Genomic DNA, 16,646 nt, shown 5'->3' with positions numbered 1-16,646 from the left:
TATGCCTTATTAAAAAAGAAAAATGAATAATTGTTATAACTGCAAAAATTAAAAATAACAAATTGGCTGCCAATTTTTTAAATTAAAAGTTTTTGAATTTCATTTATAGTGAGCAAAATTAAGTTATCACCCTTAATAATTTTAATATAATAATCCACTTTTCAAATAATAACTTGAACTTAATAGTTTAAGGGTTATGCATGAAATATGCCAATTAATTAGTGTGGAGAATATTTAAGACAGTGATATCCAACACAATAATGTTCTTTCTCTAAATAAACAAAGGTTTTTTCAACAGCTAAAATTTTTGACATTCAAAATAAAGGAGGGTGAGATTAGCTATAATATGAAAATTTTATCCCAAACGATAGTCAGTACAGTGGCTTAAAGTCCTTAAAGTTAATTTTACTTTCTGCATATTTTGCACACAATCATAAAACTTGTTTATTCTATTTAATAAATAAATAAAAAATTCTATTAACTTGATCAATAAAAATATTGTTTTCCATTATTTATTCTGTTTAATAATCAGAAGTTGAAAAAGTTTTCATTATTTTGAACTAACTAGCTTAATTGACAGAAATTAAAATTTTAACAGTAAATAAAATTTTTTAATTTAATCAAATTTTTTTTCTTCTTAATGACTGTTATTGCAGATATAAATTAAAGAATAAACTATTAATACAATATTAGCTTCAAGCAAACATAGCAAAGTAAAATAACAAAACATTTCATGCACACAATTTAACAAACAAATAAGTCACAATTAAAGTCAAACTTTAAATTAAATAACATGAAACAATTTATGCTAAAATTAGAAACAAACATAAAATAATAACTGAATTGTGCACTATAATTAATTATTATACAAGCTGAGGATGACACAAGTATCAAACTTTTTTTCCAATTGTTTAATTTATGAGGAAGAATAGTTAAAAAAGAAGAAAAAAAACTATCAAGCCTAAATCAGTCTAAAATGCATGCTCAAAAGCTCTGCAGCTTTATTATTATTATTTTCTTTTTTTACTATCTTTTTAAGTAGAATATTTAATAAAACTTGCTATTTTTAAATTAAATTTTAGAATAATTTTATTTTTCTTAGTAGGTACTGAATTCTATTATCCCTAATTTTCGATTTTTTCCAAAATTACTAGAATAGTATAAACTTATATCACACATAAAATAAATTTCATCAACAAATTTTAATTATTGATTTACTAGATTGCCTTCACGACGAGTTTCAAAGGTTTGCCCTGTGGCATTTGCTATGCCCAATATATGAATTTTGAAACTCATAACTATTAAAAACAAAACTATTTTTCAAGCAAAATTGAAACAAAGGTATAACTTAATTATTAATGCATAAAAGGCTGCAAAAATATCAACACTATAAACAAAAATATATTAATACTGTTACTCAAAAGGCTGCTTGAACAAGCTCAATAAAAAACATCTTTCCATATAAATTACAGAACTAGGGGGGGGGGAATACAATAATTTGAAAGAGAACTGTGTAAAAAATTCAAAAGCATATTTGTGAAACAATGATTAAAATAAGAAATAAGTTTAAAAATTTTTTTTAATTTTTCTTTTATGAACATGAATTAGTATAATAAAGCAAACAAAAAAAATATAAATTAAACACAAAAATTTACCTTCTTTAGATGATTTTTTTTTTTGGTGACAGATTCAGGTTTTTGACCCTTTTAATATTTAAGGTAGCAGTAATCTGGAAAAGATAGTACCACCCATATTTTGAGAATCAAAAATTCAAATCCATTCCAAAAAAGGTAAGTTTATTCTGAGAAAGTTTGCTATTGCGTTTGATTTTGTAACTTAAAATACTGTCAGAACAAATTAGCACAATTAAGGCTAATGCTTAAAGCTAGGCTCTTGAACCATTATGTCCTGGTACATGAAAACCCAATCATTAGATCAAAAGTTTTTCAATTCAGGACGTTCACATTTTTATTGAGCGCTGTACCTACCATTACATTTGGAAATATGAATAGAGATAAATTATTATTTAACACTCATAATAATAAGATATCTAAAAAATACTCTTAAGACAATATTTATATTAAGATAATATTCACATTAAGATCATGTTTCAATAATAATATTCTTAAACATTTTAAAATAATAACATTATTTAACATTTATTCAAATTATCTAGTCCTCTTGTTTAAATTTTTTATTAAATTACTTAAAATTAATATATTTATTCTTAAAACATTTCTCTATGACTGCAAAATATTATTTTTATATAACTCCAAAATAACTGAATTTTACTACTAAAAAAATCATTTAGATCAAAAACCCATTATAAATTAAAAGATCACTGAAATTGTGCCAAATACTTTTCGCTTAGATAAGAGAAAAAACCTTTTTTCATAGTAGTTTAGACTAGTAAAAAAATCAAATACCCTCAAAAACCAATTAAACAAATGGAATGTACAAACAAAAATAAATATGAACTCTTTAACAAGACTCAATTGAGTTAAAAACTTAGCACCTCAAAATATGACACAATTCACATGTTTAAGAGATAACATGTTTTTAAGACATGTTTTAAGAGATTTTTTGTAGAATTATATATCATTTAAACATATAAGAATATCAAAAGCAACTTTTTAATTATAAAGCAAGTGAAGAAGTTTTCTATTTACCCTCTCCCCTCATAGATCGCTCTACCAGATTTGAAGAGTATTCTCATTATTTGAGAGAACTGCTACAATGTCCAAATAAGCTCAAAGAGCATTTCACTCTTCATGCTGTTTCAAGAAAAAACTAATAGATTCAAATGCTTGTTAGCTTGTTAAAAAAAACATGCTAAATAGATTTTTTATACATGACAGGGGTATTTAATATGACTTGCTATACAGTTTAATTGAAATATGTTAAATTACAGTTGCATGTTACTGGTAATAAATTTAGCATTTCTATCAAACTTACATATTTTCTTGAGGAGACATTTCCTTACATTTAAGAATAGAAATAAGAATTTTTATTCGTCATAATATACATGAATTAAAATAATTTCAATACAAAAATAAAACTTCTTCACTAACCTTAATATTAAAATAAGATTTCATAATCAGTTGTAATACTATTTTGTCTGTGTACATTAAGTACATGTGTACTTCCCTTTATAATGTGACCAGGTTTTGCTCTTAACTAAAACTGCATCCATAAAACATAGCAATCATACCTGATACATTAATATAAAAGCAATAGTCAAACATTTTGAAGCACCAAAAAATTTATGATTTAGATTTTTACAACTTAATATTTTGCAGCTGTTTTCGGTTTGGGCATGACTAGATGATTGGTAACGGACTATAAATTACACCATCTTAAATATAATTCATTAAACACATAGATATGCTGCAAGCAAAAATGACAACACATCGTATTTACAAAGCAACAATATTTTTAATGCAATTCAATAGATTTCAGCATATTTCATGCATACAATTCTAAATAAAGAGGTAAAAAGTATTCAACTTGCCTTCATTTATAATTTAATTATGAAGATACAAATAATAACTAAAAAAATAAGTTCAATGAAAACTTCCTGATCTTATCAGAAGGTTCTTTTTTTCTGTATTTTAAAAGTAGAAAATAAAGTGGACAAAAACATATCTTAAATACAATTGTAGATTTTTATGTACTAAAACTCAATCTTTATTAGCACAGACAATATTTTAAGTCAAGAGATTAGCCACAAGTACATACTTTTTTGGATAATTTCTTTTCAGCGGATTTGTATGACCCTCTAAGTCACAACCTGGAAAATATGGTCCCAATATTTTAGGAAGAAGTTTGATCCTATTAATATCAAATTCACTTTTTGCTTATTTTATTATATCACAATGAACTTATACTGAATTTTTGAGCATCCAATTATAAAATTAGTTTATGAAAAGATAAATCCTTGTAAAAAATAATTTTCAGGAACATTTATTATTTTATTTAATAATAGTGAAATTTTAAATTGTAAGGTATACAAGTTTTTATGTAATTTTAAAGTATGTTATTTTAAATGACGAAATTTGCAAAAAATTTATCAAATAGTTTTTAAGTTATCAAAATTTATATATTTTACTTCTAGAAAATTATTTGAACAATTTTGTTCAGATGCTTTGTCATTTGAAATTACCTGCTTTAAAATAATATAGAAATTTGTATTCCTTACAATAAAAACATTTTTCTACTATTATTAAATAAAGTAATAAAAAAGTATTTATTTTTATATGGATGTTTGCAAAAATGTTTCAATTGGCTTAAAAAGTTCTGCTCTCCAACCTAAATTATTGAAACATTTTTAAAATTGCGGCTACTTCTATTATCAGCGTTTCTCAACCTTTCAGTATTCGCTCACAAATTTCCATTCATAATTTTCATTGCGCTCCCGCATTCAATAAAATTTATACAATAATAATGTATTTTGAGTATTTTGGCAACTTTAATTTTAAACCTTACAAATTACCAAGAATACGGAAATTTATTTACATTTAGCAACACTGATCCTAAGCATAAACAAAATAAGAACTCAGTGTCTTTTTATTGCTCTTGTGTCCACCAAGCGGACATTTTCACTGTTTCCCGAGAAGCTCCGATTTGTCCTGAACATTCTGGAATGTCAACAAGATGCTGAGATGTGAGCAAATGTTTTCTCATAAGGAGAAGGAGAATGTTCAATAATGCCAGTTTCACTTCCAGCCAGTCTCTTGAGTTGATCCTTCTATCGCTATCGAATCTATCGTTAATGTGTATATTGTATATATTTTTGTGTTAATTGCAATTCACAGTTTTAAATATTCACGGCAGCAGATTTAAGCAGAATCGTGGATAAATTTTTAAGAGGGTGTAAGCAAGCATTAGACAATAGTCAAGCATCAACAAGTATACAGTTGAGTGTGTTTCCGAAAATGAAATCAAAAAAATATTCTCAAGAATACTTAAATTTTGGGTTTACCAGTATTGAAGTAAATGAAGAAGAAAGGTCCCTGCGTATCATTTACTCAAAAATGTTGGCAGCAGACAGCGTGAAACCTAATAAACTTAAACGACATCTGGAAACACGTCACAGTGGCATCAACAAACCCAGACAATTCTTCTAATTAAAATAACATGAAAAGCATAAATCATTTTTTTAAAAAACTTTGTCAGTAAATGAAAAAGCTTTAATTGCCTCTTACGAAGTTCCATATAAAATAACCAGATAAAATGCCTCGCACCATAGATGAAGAGCTTATTTCGCCAGCAGCAATGAGATTGTAGAAACGATGTTAGGAGATAATTTTGCAAAACAATTGCAGTCCACGCCTCTTTCAAATTATACTGTTGCCCGTCGAATTGGTGATATAGCTGAAGATGTACTGTGTCAGCTTTTCTAGAAGTTGTATGACAAATTGTTTTTGATACAGCTCAAACAGATATTAATAAAGATGCTCATTTCTTTGCCTATGCTTGATTTTTTTTATATGTCAGTAGTAAAACTACTTTTCTGCAAACCAATAAAACTCAAAGCAGCACTCACACCTTTTGCTATCTTAAATTATTTTATGAACGAGGCAAACATAGAATGGATAAAAAATGTGTCGGAATATGCACTGATGGTGCTCGTTCAATGTTCAGAAGATTCGAAAGGATACAATCACTTGTAAAACAAAAATGCCACAGTGCTTCTGGTCTCATTGCATGATCCCCAGCGAAGCTCTGGCTCCACAGATTGAGAATTGCTGGGTTAAGCTAAAGAACCAATAAGACTGAGTCTTAGTACGTAAAAATCGGATTATTACACCAAAAGTTATTCAAGTTGTTCATTTTCTTTATACTGTGTACTTATCAATTATATAAGCTGCAACACGTTTTTTAACAATGAAATAATGTTATCATTGCTCACATTGAGTATAATTTCAAGCAACTTCATGAAAAAATATCAATAACTATTGAAAATGTATGCACACATATGAAGCCATTTTACATGTTGATTACAGATCTGAAAATATTTATAGCATATATTTAAAATTCTTAAGAGAGAGAAGATAGAATATTTTTGTAATTATGATCATACCAGATATTTCTTTTTTTAATACATAATCTAGTTAAAAAAAAACTAGTTTTTTTTATTAATGATTGAGTAGCAGAGTTCTGATATTTTTGGCATATTCTTTAACAAATAATAATTATAATGAAATAAAAACATATTTAGGAATTAATGTCTGATTAAAATAAAAACTCTTAATTAGATGCAAATGCTTTATAATCAGTCACAATTAAATAATATGGAAATGCTTTTAAGCTTTGGGGAATGCTTTAAATATTTTTAAAATTAACTTGTAATGTAATATTGGTTATCTAACTAGATCAATTCCAACAGATTTCTGAATTAAATAAAATAGCTAGCTGAAACAATTACTCACACATCAATAGACAGTAAAAAACTCCTAATTAGGAAAACTGTACACTATACAATGTTTTTTAAAAAAATCCTAGGAAAGAAACAAGAACAAGGGTAGTTGGGAGATAAATTTATACAACATAAATCAAAATATGGATAAATTTTTTTTCATTGAAACCTTATGTTTAAAGTAGCATGAAGTGAAGAAAGAAAAACTTTCAATCTTATCTCTTCTTGACCAAATTTCAGCTATTTTCGAAAAAAATTTGATCAAGTAATTTTGAGAAATTTTCAATCACAGATCCAATAATCCCCTGAAAAAAAAAAGGTGATTAAAAAAATTGGAAAGGTGATTAAAAATTTTTCCTAATAACTAGAGAAAACATACTTTTGTGAATACTGTAACACTTCAACAGGAAAAATTTAAAATAAATATAATTTATCTAACAGTAAAATAAGGGAATCAGTGAATTCTAAATAATTGTTTTCTGTAAAAAGTGCTGAACCATTATCATAGCTGCCAACTTGTTAAAAACAAAAATAGGAAAGTTTTATGTGCAAAAAATCGATAAAGATATCAATTTATATCCCATACCTGTTTGATATTTAACATAATTGCTTTAACTAACATTTTTAATTAAATTACTCACTAAAGAAGATTGCTGTACCTTTATAGTGACTAATTCAAGAAAAAAATTACTTCTCACAATTTTTTCTTATCCTAAAAAAGATTTAATTTTATCCTGATATCAGATTTTAAAAATGTGAAAATACAAATTGCGTTATTGAATTTTTAAATCATGTAAATAAGAATCACGAGGCCTAATTTTTTAGACTGTGTGAACACGTATAAATATGAAAATCGATGTTTGATATTACAATCATGTGAATACAATACGCAATATTGGATTTTAAAAATGTGTGAATGCTGGCAATTAATATGTAAATCCTATCCTCTATATGAAGTAATTCCCAATAATTCAATACTAAGTAATTTTCCTATTAAGAATATTTTTAAGCTCAATTCAATAAAATATTTAATTCAATTCAACAGCTTTAGTTACGGATGTTTGTTTATGCTTTGAACAGCATGGATAGGGAGCGATGTAACTCTTGAGGTAGTAATGACGCCGGATAGCAGTGATTCAACTCTTAGCCTATCAACGATTGATGCTCGTCAAGAGCTTCAGGGAGGTTACTCAGTATATATGGAAGTGTTTCCAAAGCAATCTTCTTCAGTCTTTCCCTTTTAACGTTGGTCGAACTCTTCATAGTAGGTTAGATAGTTGGATGCCGGAGGGCAAATATGTAGTTGATGGTATCAGCCAGTACATCACGAATAAACATTTAATTAAATGTTTGAAAGTTTTTAAATTTGGATTTATATTTTAAACTTAGTCTTCAATCTTAGCTATGTATTCTACTACTCTGCTCTTTTGCCGCTAATAGTAAACAGTGAATATAAATCACGACATTGGGTTTTAAAATGTGTAAATACAAAATGCAATATTACATATTTAAATCGCATGAAAAGGAATCGCGATGTACGATTTTAAAACCGCGTAAGTATGAATTGCTATGCGTAACTTCTAACTCAAGTATATACGAGTATTGATGTTTGATATTAATATAGTGTGAATAAGAATCGCAATATTAGCAAATATCGGAGCAGTTCCAAATATTCAAAATGGCTAAAATCCGCCAAACCAGAAAAATCTAATTTGCGGAAGAATCATATGTATGTAAATGTCTTGTTAACTAGACTTAGAAAAAGTTTGAAAATTTCATGACATTATAAGTTTAGATACACGTACATGTATTGGATTAAAAGAATGAAAAGGCGCTAGAATACCAAAAAATCAACATTTTGACCTAAAATCGTATTTTCGGAACAAGGCTTAAAAATCAGAAGTCTGCAGCTATGCATTCTCAAAATGATGATAAAAAAAAAACATTAATTCATATTCATAAAAATAAACGACGAAAGAAAACTACAATAGTTCACCATTAAAATTAGTACCAAAAGGAACCTATTCTTGAAAGTATGGAGCAGTTTATAAAACATGTTCTCTTGATAAAACTGAATCAAGTACTACATCTTTGTAGAGAATCCATGTGGTTATTAGATCACATACAGGGGTGATGGTGACTTAGTAACAAAATCCTTGAAAGTGAAGGATGAAATATAAAGAAACCCTGAAAGTCACTATAGTGCAAACCTTATTGTATTTAAAATTGTTACGATTTCAAATGAAAATAACATGTAAAAAGAAAAAGAAAAAAAACATATAAAAACACAAAATCTGATTATATACTCTTGACTGGCATAAATCTAAATCCAAAGAGCTTGAAATTGTTTTAACTATAAATGTTGAAATATCAGTTACATGAAGGGTATTTATTAATTCTGTGTAAGAACACACACAAAAAAAAAAGGTCAATGAAATGAACCACTTTAAAAATGCTCTTAGTTTTTTTTAATTCTTCTGTATCAACAAAAAAAAAGCTAAGTAAATAAATCCATATCCTATTATTATTTACAACACATTAAAGTTGAGCACACTTCGTATTTAATTCTTCCGTATAAATGTTTATAAAAAAAAATCCTATTATTTACAACGAAACTCATTTAAATCTTCCGTATAAATATTTATAAAAAAAATCCTATTATTTACAATGAAACTCTAAGTCATCATTTCTTTAAAAAATTTCCTATTTTTGTTTGCTTTATTTTATTTTTATTGCCCTGTGCATTTTTCTCTTCCGCTGGCTACCCTCATTGTCCAGAATATTTTTTGCCACTATAGATGACTCCTGCGCTTCTGAATGGCTAGTTGATGGACCAGTAGTAGCACTCTTGGAACTGAGTGCTTGATTGTAGCTTCTCCAGCTACTCAATAAATTTCATCCAGAACTTCTTTTCATAGGTTCATGAACTGGATCTTTAGTTCCGAAGACATCAATTGAACTTTGACCCAGAGAGTTCAAACAATATTTAACAGTTTGAATTGAGTCTAAACTTTCAACATTTAGAGATGTTCTGCTGTCAGTCACAATGTCATCAATATAATTGAAAGTGCTTTCAACGAAAGGTTCATGAAAACAAGTTAAAACTGCCTTTACCACTTTGGAAAGTAATGGATACTTAAGTACATTTTAACTTTTTGGCTGTATTATGTGGTTCTAGAAAGAAATACCATTACCTTGCTGATAGAATTATAAGTATCATCTATCTGATATTCTCTGAGTTCTGAGTCTATAAGAGGTAGTTCTTCTTTAGAAATAACATTCGGTAAAAGATGAGTCAAATTTGTTACTGCTGTATATGTTGTTGTTTCTCCTCGTAAGGCAGACAACTTAAGGCAACAAATCCTATTTTTTCTTTCTTTACTTGCCAGTGTCACATTCTTCTTCGCAGGCACAAAATGTAAGTTTTGAATATATCTATATATACTAATAATTGGCGATAGAAAAACAGTCACATTTATAGTAACTAATTAAAGAAAAACTTACTTCTTACAAGAATCGCGATCTTGGATTTTAAAATCGCATGAATATGAAACTCGATATTCGATTTTAAAAATGGGAAAATACAAACAGTGTTATAGAACTTTTAAATCGCGTAAATACAAATCGCAATGCGGGGATAGCCTGGTCGGTAGGGCGCTGGGCCCATATCCGAGAATTCGTGGGTTCAAACCCTGCTGGCCGAAGACTCCCCATGTAGTAACGTGACTGATGCACATTAAAGCTGTCGAGTCACAAAAGTCCTCCATGTTCCCATAACAAATAAATGCCTCTGGGGGTACTGGATTGGAGATTGATCGTTCTCTGATTCAGGTCAAAATTACGATCTGTGGATGAATGAATGGGTCTGCCCTATAAACTGGTGTGACATATGGTGTGGCAGAAGTCGAATTCTTGGCCATAGATGGCGTCACTGGAAAACAAGAACAATCGCACCCCCTCTACCTAAACAGGCATACGTCAAAAACAACAAATCGCAATTCATAATTTTTAGATCGCGTGAAGGTAAATCTCAATCCCTTATTTTAAAATCACGTATAAATATGAAAATCGATGCTTGATATTATTACCACATGAACAAATCAGACATTGGATTTTAAACTCGCGTGATTCCAGGCTTGGAATTTCTAAAAGGCTCGTTTGAAACAGCGATGTCTGAATTACGAAAATACAAGCTATCTGGCAGGCAGGTAAAAATGCAGAAAATCTTACCTTTTAGGCTTATAAGCAGAGAAAGTAGCTAAAATAAGTAAAAATGCGGAAGGGTTGGCAGCTATGCAGTTTGAATTTTCTGTTTATCTTAGTAGGAATTAAATATAATTATTTTATTTCAACAGCTGAATTTTCCGAAAAAGCGGAATGTTTATTAAGAAAAAGTTAAACTTTTAGATAATCCGAGTTTTCGATAAAAAAGCTGACATTCGAGAGATACAAGAGAAAAAAGCAGAAAAATCTCAACCCTGATATATACACTACCCTACAATAATGGAAGATACACTTTCAGTTTTTGACACTTTTTAAATTTTCAAGAAATACTTTAAGGATTATTTTGTAACTTTAGATGTATTATGTTCCTGCAATTTTTCATAATTCGCAATAAAATTTTAATCTTTCAGAGGTTTGGAAGACCTACAATAAATTACAAAAGAAAATCATATTTGGCAACTAATGATAAAAGCTTAATTTGAATATCTAATAAATTTAGAAAGTTTTAAGCAATTTTCTAAGTAGTTTCTGTACTTTTTAAATGAAAGTTCAAAATGATAAGGGCTTTTTCACAAATTTCCTCTTGTACTATTAAATATGATTTATTAAAAAAAAACTGGCACAGTGGGGCACCACAGTATTTTTCTTTTCTAGTATTTTTCTTTTTCCCCCATAAAAGTATGCAAGTCTTTCTCTATACCATCAAAGTTCAGTTTCGGACGATTATTGTAAGGTATTATCATTTATTATTAAATTTTGTCTAGTGATACAAAATAAAATTTGTAAAATACACCTGATTTTTTGGACCGTTCTTTTGAAAAGTACAAAAACAAACTGGAAAATTGCTGGAAACTTTTTAAATTTTAAACTTTTAAAAAAATTTTCAGTGCATGCGCAGTATAAAAGAACTAGCATTATTAATGCTCAAAATTTGCAGTTCTTAATGAATTTTTTTTAAATTTTAAATCTAAAATTTTGTAATTAATCTTAAATTGCTCCAAAAATTTTGATTAATTACATACATTGAATACCTACAAAATTATAAGAAAAAACATAAGGCAAAAAAAAAAAAATTATAAAAATTTCCAGATCACCATAAATATTTACTCTAAGTTTACGAAACTTTATGCAGTTATTAAAAATAACAACTAAAGTCAATAATCGATACAAGTTACAAGCTTATTGCTTGATTTTCTGGCATAGGGTGTTCAAAAATATTTGTTTTCTTTTGTAATTAATTTTGAATTGTTCCAAAAATTATGTTTATTTTTTACTGAATATTTATATAGTTATAGTAAAAAAACTTATAAGAAAGAAGAAGAAAAATTAATAAAATTGTCCATATCTCCATAAATATTTAAGCAGGTTTAGGAAATTTTGAGCAATTATCGAATATAATAACCAAAATAATTGTTATAAATTTATTGCTACATTTTTTGTGCATAAGGTACTTAAAAAAACTTATTTTCCATTTGTAATTTATTGTTGGTCCCTCAAACCTCTAAAAGCCTTAAACTTTATTAATAAGTATGAGAAATTTCCAAACCAAAATACTTAAAATTCAAAAAATTATTATCAAAATATCAAGAAATGTGTTAGCGTAGAAGTGTTTCCATTATTTTGTTCACTACCTAATTTAAAACTAATGCATTTTAAAATTGAACTCCAGCAATTAAAAGCAATAAATTCATCAAGCTATTAATTATACGCATTTAATTGCATAACAGTTCTTGTTTTACAATTTAAAAGTAAACTTTAATTGCATCCAGTTAAATAGATAAAATTAACATCCTTAATCAGTTTTTTTATCAGAAATGTCACACTTGATCTTCGTTAAAATAAATGTAGAATTAAAAACTGATATCAATTACACTGTTAATTCTAAACTGACTGCTACTTTGACCTTGTTATTGTCTAGTTTAACTTAACAGGATACAAATATAGTGACATATAAAAACAGATAAAGAACACAGAAGTGAACAGAACAAGAAATGACAATGCTCTGTGCTGTAGAAAACACTATCCATTTATAAATTTTATCAACCATTGGCTGTTTAAAATTTTTAAAAATTACAAATTTTGAAACTAAGAGGCAAAAAAATTTTTTTTATAAGCTAAGTAAGATATTTAAAATAAAAAGAAACTTACGTTTCATTCCTTTTTCCTCTTTTTATTCAATAATTCAATATTACATTTTGGCAGTGAGGCAATTTGTTGCTCTAAATCAAATGTCCTGTCATAAAATAAAACACATAATTGATGACTGAAATTAAAAATTAAATTTTATCCTGAAATTAAAAATTAAATTTTATCCTCATCCTTCCCAAATCAAATTTTATCTAAAATTAAATAAATAGAGAGAAAGTTGTACTTTGGAGAGCATGTGCCTCAAATGAAATTATTTAAGCCAACTTATGGAGAAAGCATATGTAGTTGATACCTGATATTTCAGGTTTTATATTACAGGTATTTTTGAACATTTTGTAGGTAAATTTTTATGTGCAAAACCAGACTAATATTTCTGGTTTTCCAGGCATGTGCATAGAACTTTAGAGTAATATTTGTTTCTATTAATCATTTGATTGGAAAATTAAATCTTATAACACTTACATTTAAAAACAGAACTAAAGTAAGTATGTACCAAATTGCAAAAAAGATAAAATATCAAATTTTAAGAAAATTTATTTTTATCAGGCCTAACAAAATAAATAAAAAAAATGTGCTTGTTATACCATAGACTGGTTCAAGGTATGTACAACAGGACTAGATAACACAGATATTTCCCTGTGTACACTATAAAAAAAAACTTGTGTTGAAAAAAAAAATTTTTTAGTATAAAATATTCTTTGGTATTTCACTAATGATTTATTTTAGATTATGCAAGCTACATAAAAAATATAATTTAATTGCATGAAAATCACAATTAATTCAATAAATAAGATTAAAAGAAAATATCTCAAAATAGGTGACTCAAGGAGTAACATCCACTGGTCGAAGATAAAACATGTAGTAGTGTAAGATAAGATAAACTGTATAATACTTTATTTTACTTAATTATTACAGTAGGGAACCGATTATCCGGAACGATTGGGACCATCGCTTTTCCGGATAACTGATTTTTCCGGTTTTCTGAATCGCTACAAAAAGTCGTTTTTTTTTATTGTTAAACCAAACTAAAAAAAAAAATTATTAGGAAATAATCTTAAAAAGAAGAAAAAGCGATGAAGCAATACAGTAATGATTATTTATAAAATGATGGTATGGTAAACATCTTTCAATAAAAGAAAGAAACATCCTAAAATCTTATGAGGAAAAAAAAATTTCTTTAAAATATGGTGGGAAAATTTATCGAATTTCTTTCCGGCTTTTTGGTTTTCCGGTTTTCTGATTTCCGGATAACGCGTTCTGTACTGTATTTGGAAGTGTACAGACAGAATTTCTACAAATATATTAATAAACAAATGTATAATGAATTCTCCACAAAATGTCCAAGTTACTTGAATTATTATTTTCTGCATAAAAAAGTCAAAATTGTTCCAAGGTACAACTCTCTCCCCTATATATTTTTAGTGTTTAAATTTACACAGTTTGATGATCTAAGCAAAAATGCATAGTTTTAATTCTCTAAAAATATAAAATGATGTTACTTAATACTTGATTGCCAATTCTTTTAATTCTAAGGACTAAATCCAATAAAAATCAATAAAATTTTGAAACAGCTAAAAGAAGTTATTCACTAATGTTTACCGTAATATTCGTTTATGTAGGTATTCAGTTTTTTTCCTTGCAAACAACATATAAATTTTGTATACTAAATATTTCAGACACTGCAACTATGCAATATTTACAAAATGTAGTCTTTTGATTTTTGAAGAGTGGCAACTCTGCTACCTGCATCAAGGACTAAATTCTAAAAATAAAATTATCATACATCAATTTTTATTTTCTAACTTGAACTTTTACTAACTTATGATTAATGCTGCTTTACCTACAAGCGCTTTTAAGCTGCATTTTTGCTTTTACATTCTTATACAAAATCAAACAGTTTACAATCAATTACAGTTTACAATAGCTGCTCAAAAGAGTGATGACCAACAGAGACACGAGATTCAAGGTGGCACATTGATTGTTGTATTAGTAAGCATCAGCAGTCTCTATTGGTTAAACATGGTATATCTGCACACATTTCTTTTATGAAATATGCTTATTTAAGTCCCCTCTACCAACCTTTATATTTTTCAGGGGTGATTGTGAGCCCAAGTCAAAATTTCGAAAAATTTCTTGAGCAAAAAAAAAAAAAAAAAAAAATTTAAACAAGGTTTTTTTTCTTTTTTCTCAATATTTCGTTGTCTACTTAAAATATATTTAAAATTTTACACATACCTATGATGACTTGGAGAAGTAATTGAAATTTACAAATACTACGTCTTTCTTTCTTGTGTTTATGATTATAAGAGCTATTTACTGATAAAAAATGAATATTAATCTTGAATATAAGCTTATAAAGTATCTCTCTGGCTTTCCCTTACAAACAAGTAAAATAAACTGTGTTTTTAAGTTCTACCTTTGAAAATTTGATTGCCAGAAGCTTTTGTGATCAATGATTTTTTGAAACGTCTGAACCTTCGATCTCCGGAAACTTCCGGATCACGGTTAGCGAAAAATCCGGAAATCCGGCTTTTTTTAGGAGCACAATCAGCCCTGATTTTTGCACCACCTTGTAAAATATTCAGTTAGAACCATAGTTTAAAAATTAAAATTGCTTTCAAGAAAGACATAGAATTATATGCATTTTAAAGAATTTTTTTTCAAATTATGAGTAAAAAAGTTTAAAAAAATTGAGAAAGAAAAAACAATTATTTTTTGTTATTATGCAATGAAACTTCAATATTACAAGCTCAACATCAAAGATCTAGTCTTCTAGGCATTTTCAAATATTAGTAATTTTATTTAAAATACAATAAAAGAGAAGGGAAATGGCCTATCTAAAGAAAGAAAACATTTTGTACAGTACAGAACCCGTTATCCGGAAATCAGAAAACCGGAAAACCGAAAAACCGGAACGAAATTAGATACATTTTCCCGCCATTTTCAAAAAAAAAAAACTCTTTTTTTTCTCATAGGATTTTAGGATTTTTCTTTCTATTTTAAAAGATGTTTACCTTACTATCATTTTGGAAATAATCATTAGTGTATTACTTCATCGTTTTTTCTTCTTTTTAAGATTATTTTCAAATTTTTTATTTTTTTTAGTGGGTTTAACAGTAAAAAAAAAACGGCTTTTTGTAGCGATTCAGAAAACCGGAAAAATCAGTTATCCGGAATTGCGATGGTCCCGATCGTTCCGGATAATCGGTTCCCTACTGTACTACCAAATGTATTTTTCAATTTGGTTCAAGTAAGAGAAATTTATTTCACTGAATTAAGTTGAAGCTGGATTTACATCTTGATAACCTCCAAATTTGATCTATTAAGGAATTAGAACTTAGAATCAAGGATTAGAAGCCAATAATGAATGAAGTGATGAAGTTTAAATGAAGTGATAATCCAAAGAGTCTGAAGCAGGTATATCTACCCGTCAATGGAAATTTAATTATCTTCACAATTAAAGTGGAGAAAAACTGACAACCAGGGTTGGGTTTTTGACGTCAAAAAGTGGTTTTTGACATGACAAGGGTATAATACTGGTTTAAACTGTCAAAAACTGAAGTTTGCCAAGAAAATATATAAACTTCAAAACTACCAACAGTTGCCATGCATTATACTGAAATTAGCAGGTTTTAAAATATTTTTTAATTAACAGATTAATTAAGGTAAAATAACAGATTTAAAATCTCAGAAATTTATATTCAAATGCATGTGCAGAAAAATTTTGCACAAAAATTGTTTAAATATTTATATTTCGAAGAAAATAAATTTTATTTTTTGATATTTAAGAAAATTAAAAGTTTATTACTATGCATTTTTGACATATAAGGAACATATAACTAATATTTATAAGGAA

At 27.6% G+C, this 16,646-nt stretch overlaps 1 protein-coding gene across 8 annotated transcripts in view; it reads right to left on the bottom strand.

Annotated features, from left to right (window-relative positions):
• Positions 1–6,088: 6,088 nt before the first annotated feature.
• LOC107437110 (HMG box transcription factor BBX) overlaps positions 6,089–16,646 on the bottom strand; it is a 36,693-nt gene continuing 26,135 nt past the window's right edge. For all 8 annotated transcript variants that reach the window (XM_016049008.4, XM_016049005.3, XM_016049006.3 and 5 more), the window contains exons 8-9: positions 12,791–12,875; positions 6,089–6,723 (exon numbers count right to left, since the gene is read on the bottom strand). In XM_016049008.4, coding sequence (XP_015904494.1) covers positions 12,794–12,875 — 82 coding nt within the window. In that variant the 3' untranslated portion in view covers positions 6,089–6,723; positions 12,791–12,793. The remainder of the gene's footprint in view (positions 6,724–12,790; positions 12,876–16,646) is intronic.

The sequence above is a fragment of the Parasteatoda tepidariorum genome, chromosome X1, assembly GCF_043381705.1.
Source record: "Parasteatoda tepidariorum isolate YZ-2023 chromosome X1, CAS_Ptep_4.0, whole genome shotgun sequence".
In the NCBI taxonomy this organism is placed as follows: domain Eukaryota; kingdom Metazoa; phylum Arthropoda; class Arachnida; order Araneae; family Theridiidae; genus Parasteatoda; species Parasteatoda tepidariorum.
The sequence above is the reverse complement of the archived record's forward strand: the minus strand, read 5'-3'. Positions and strand labels throughout refer to the sequence as shown.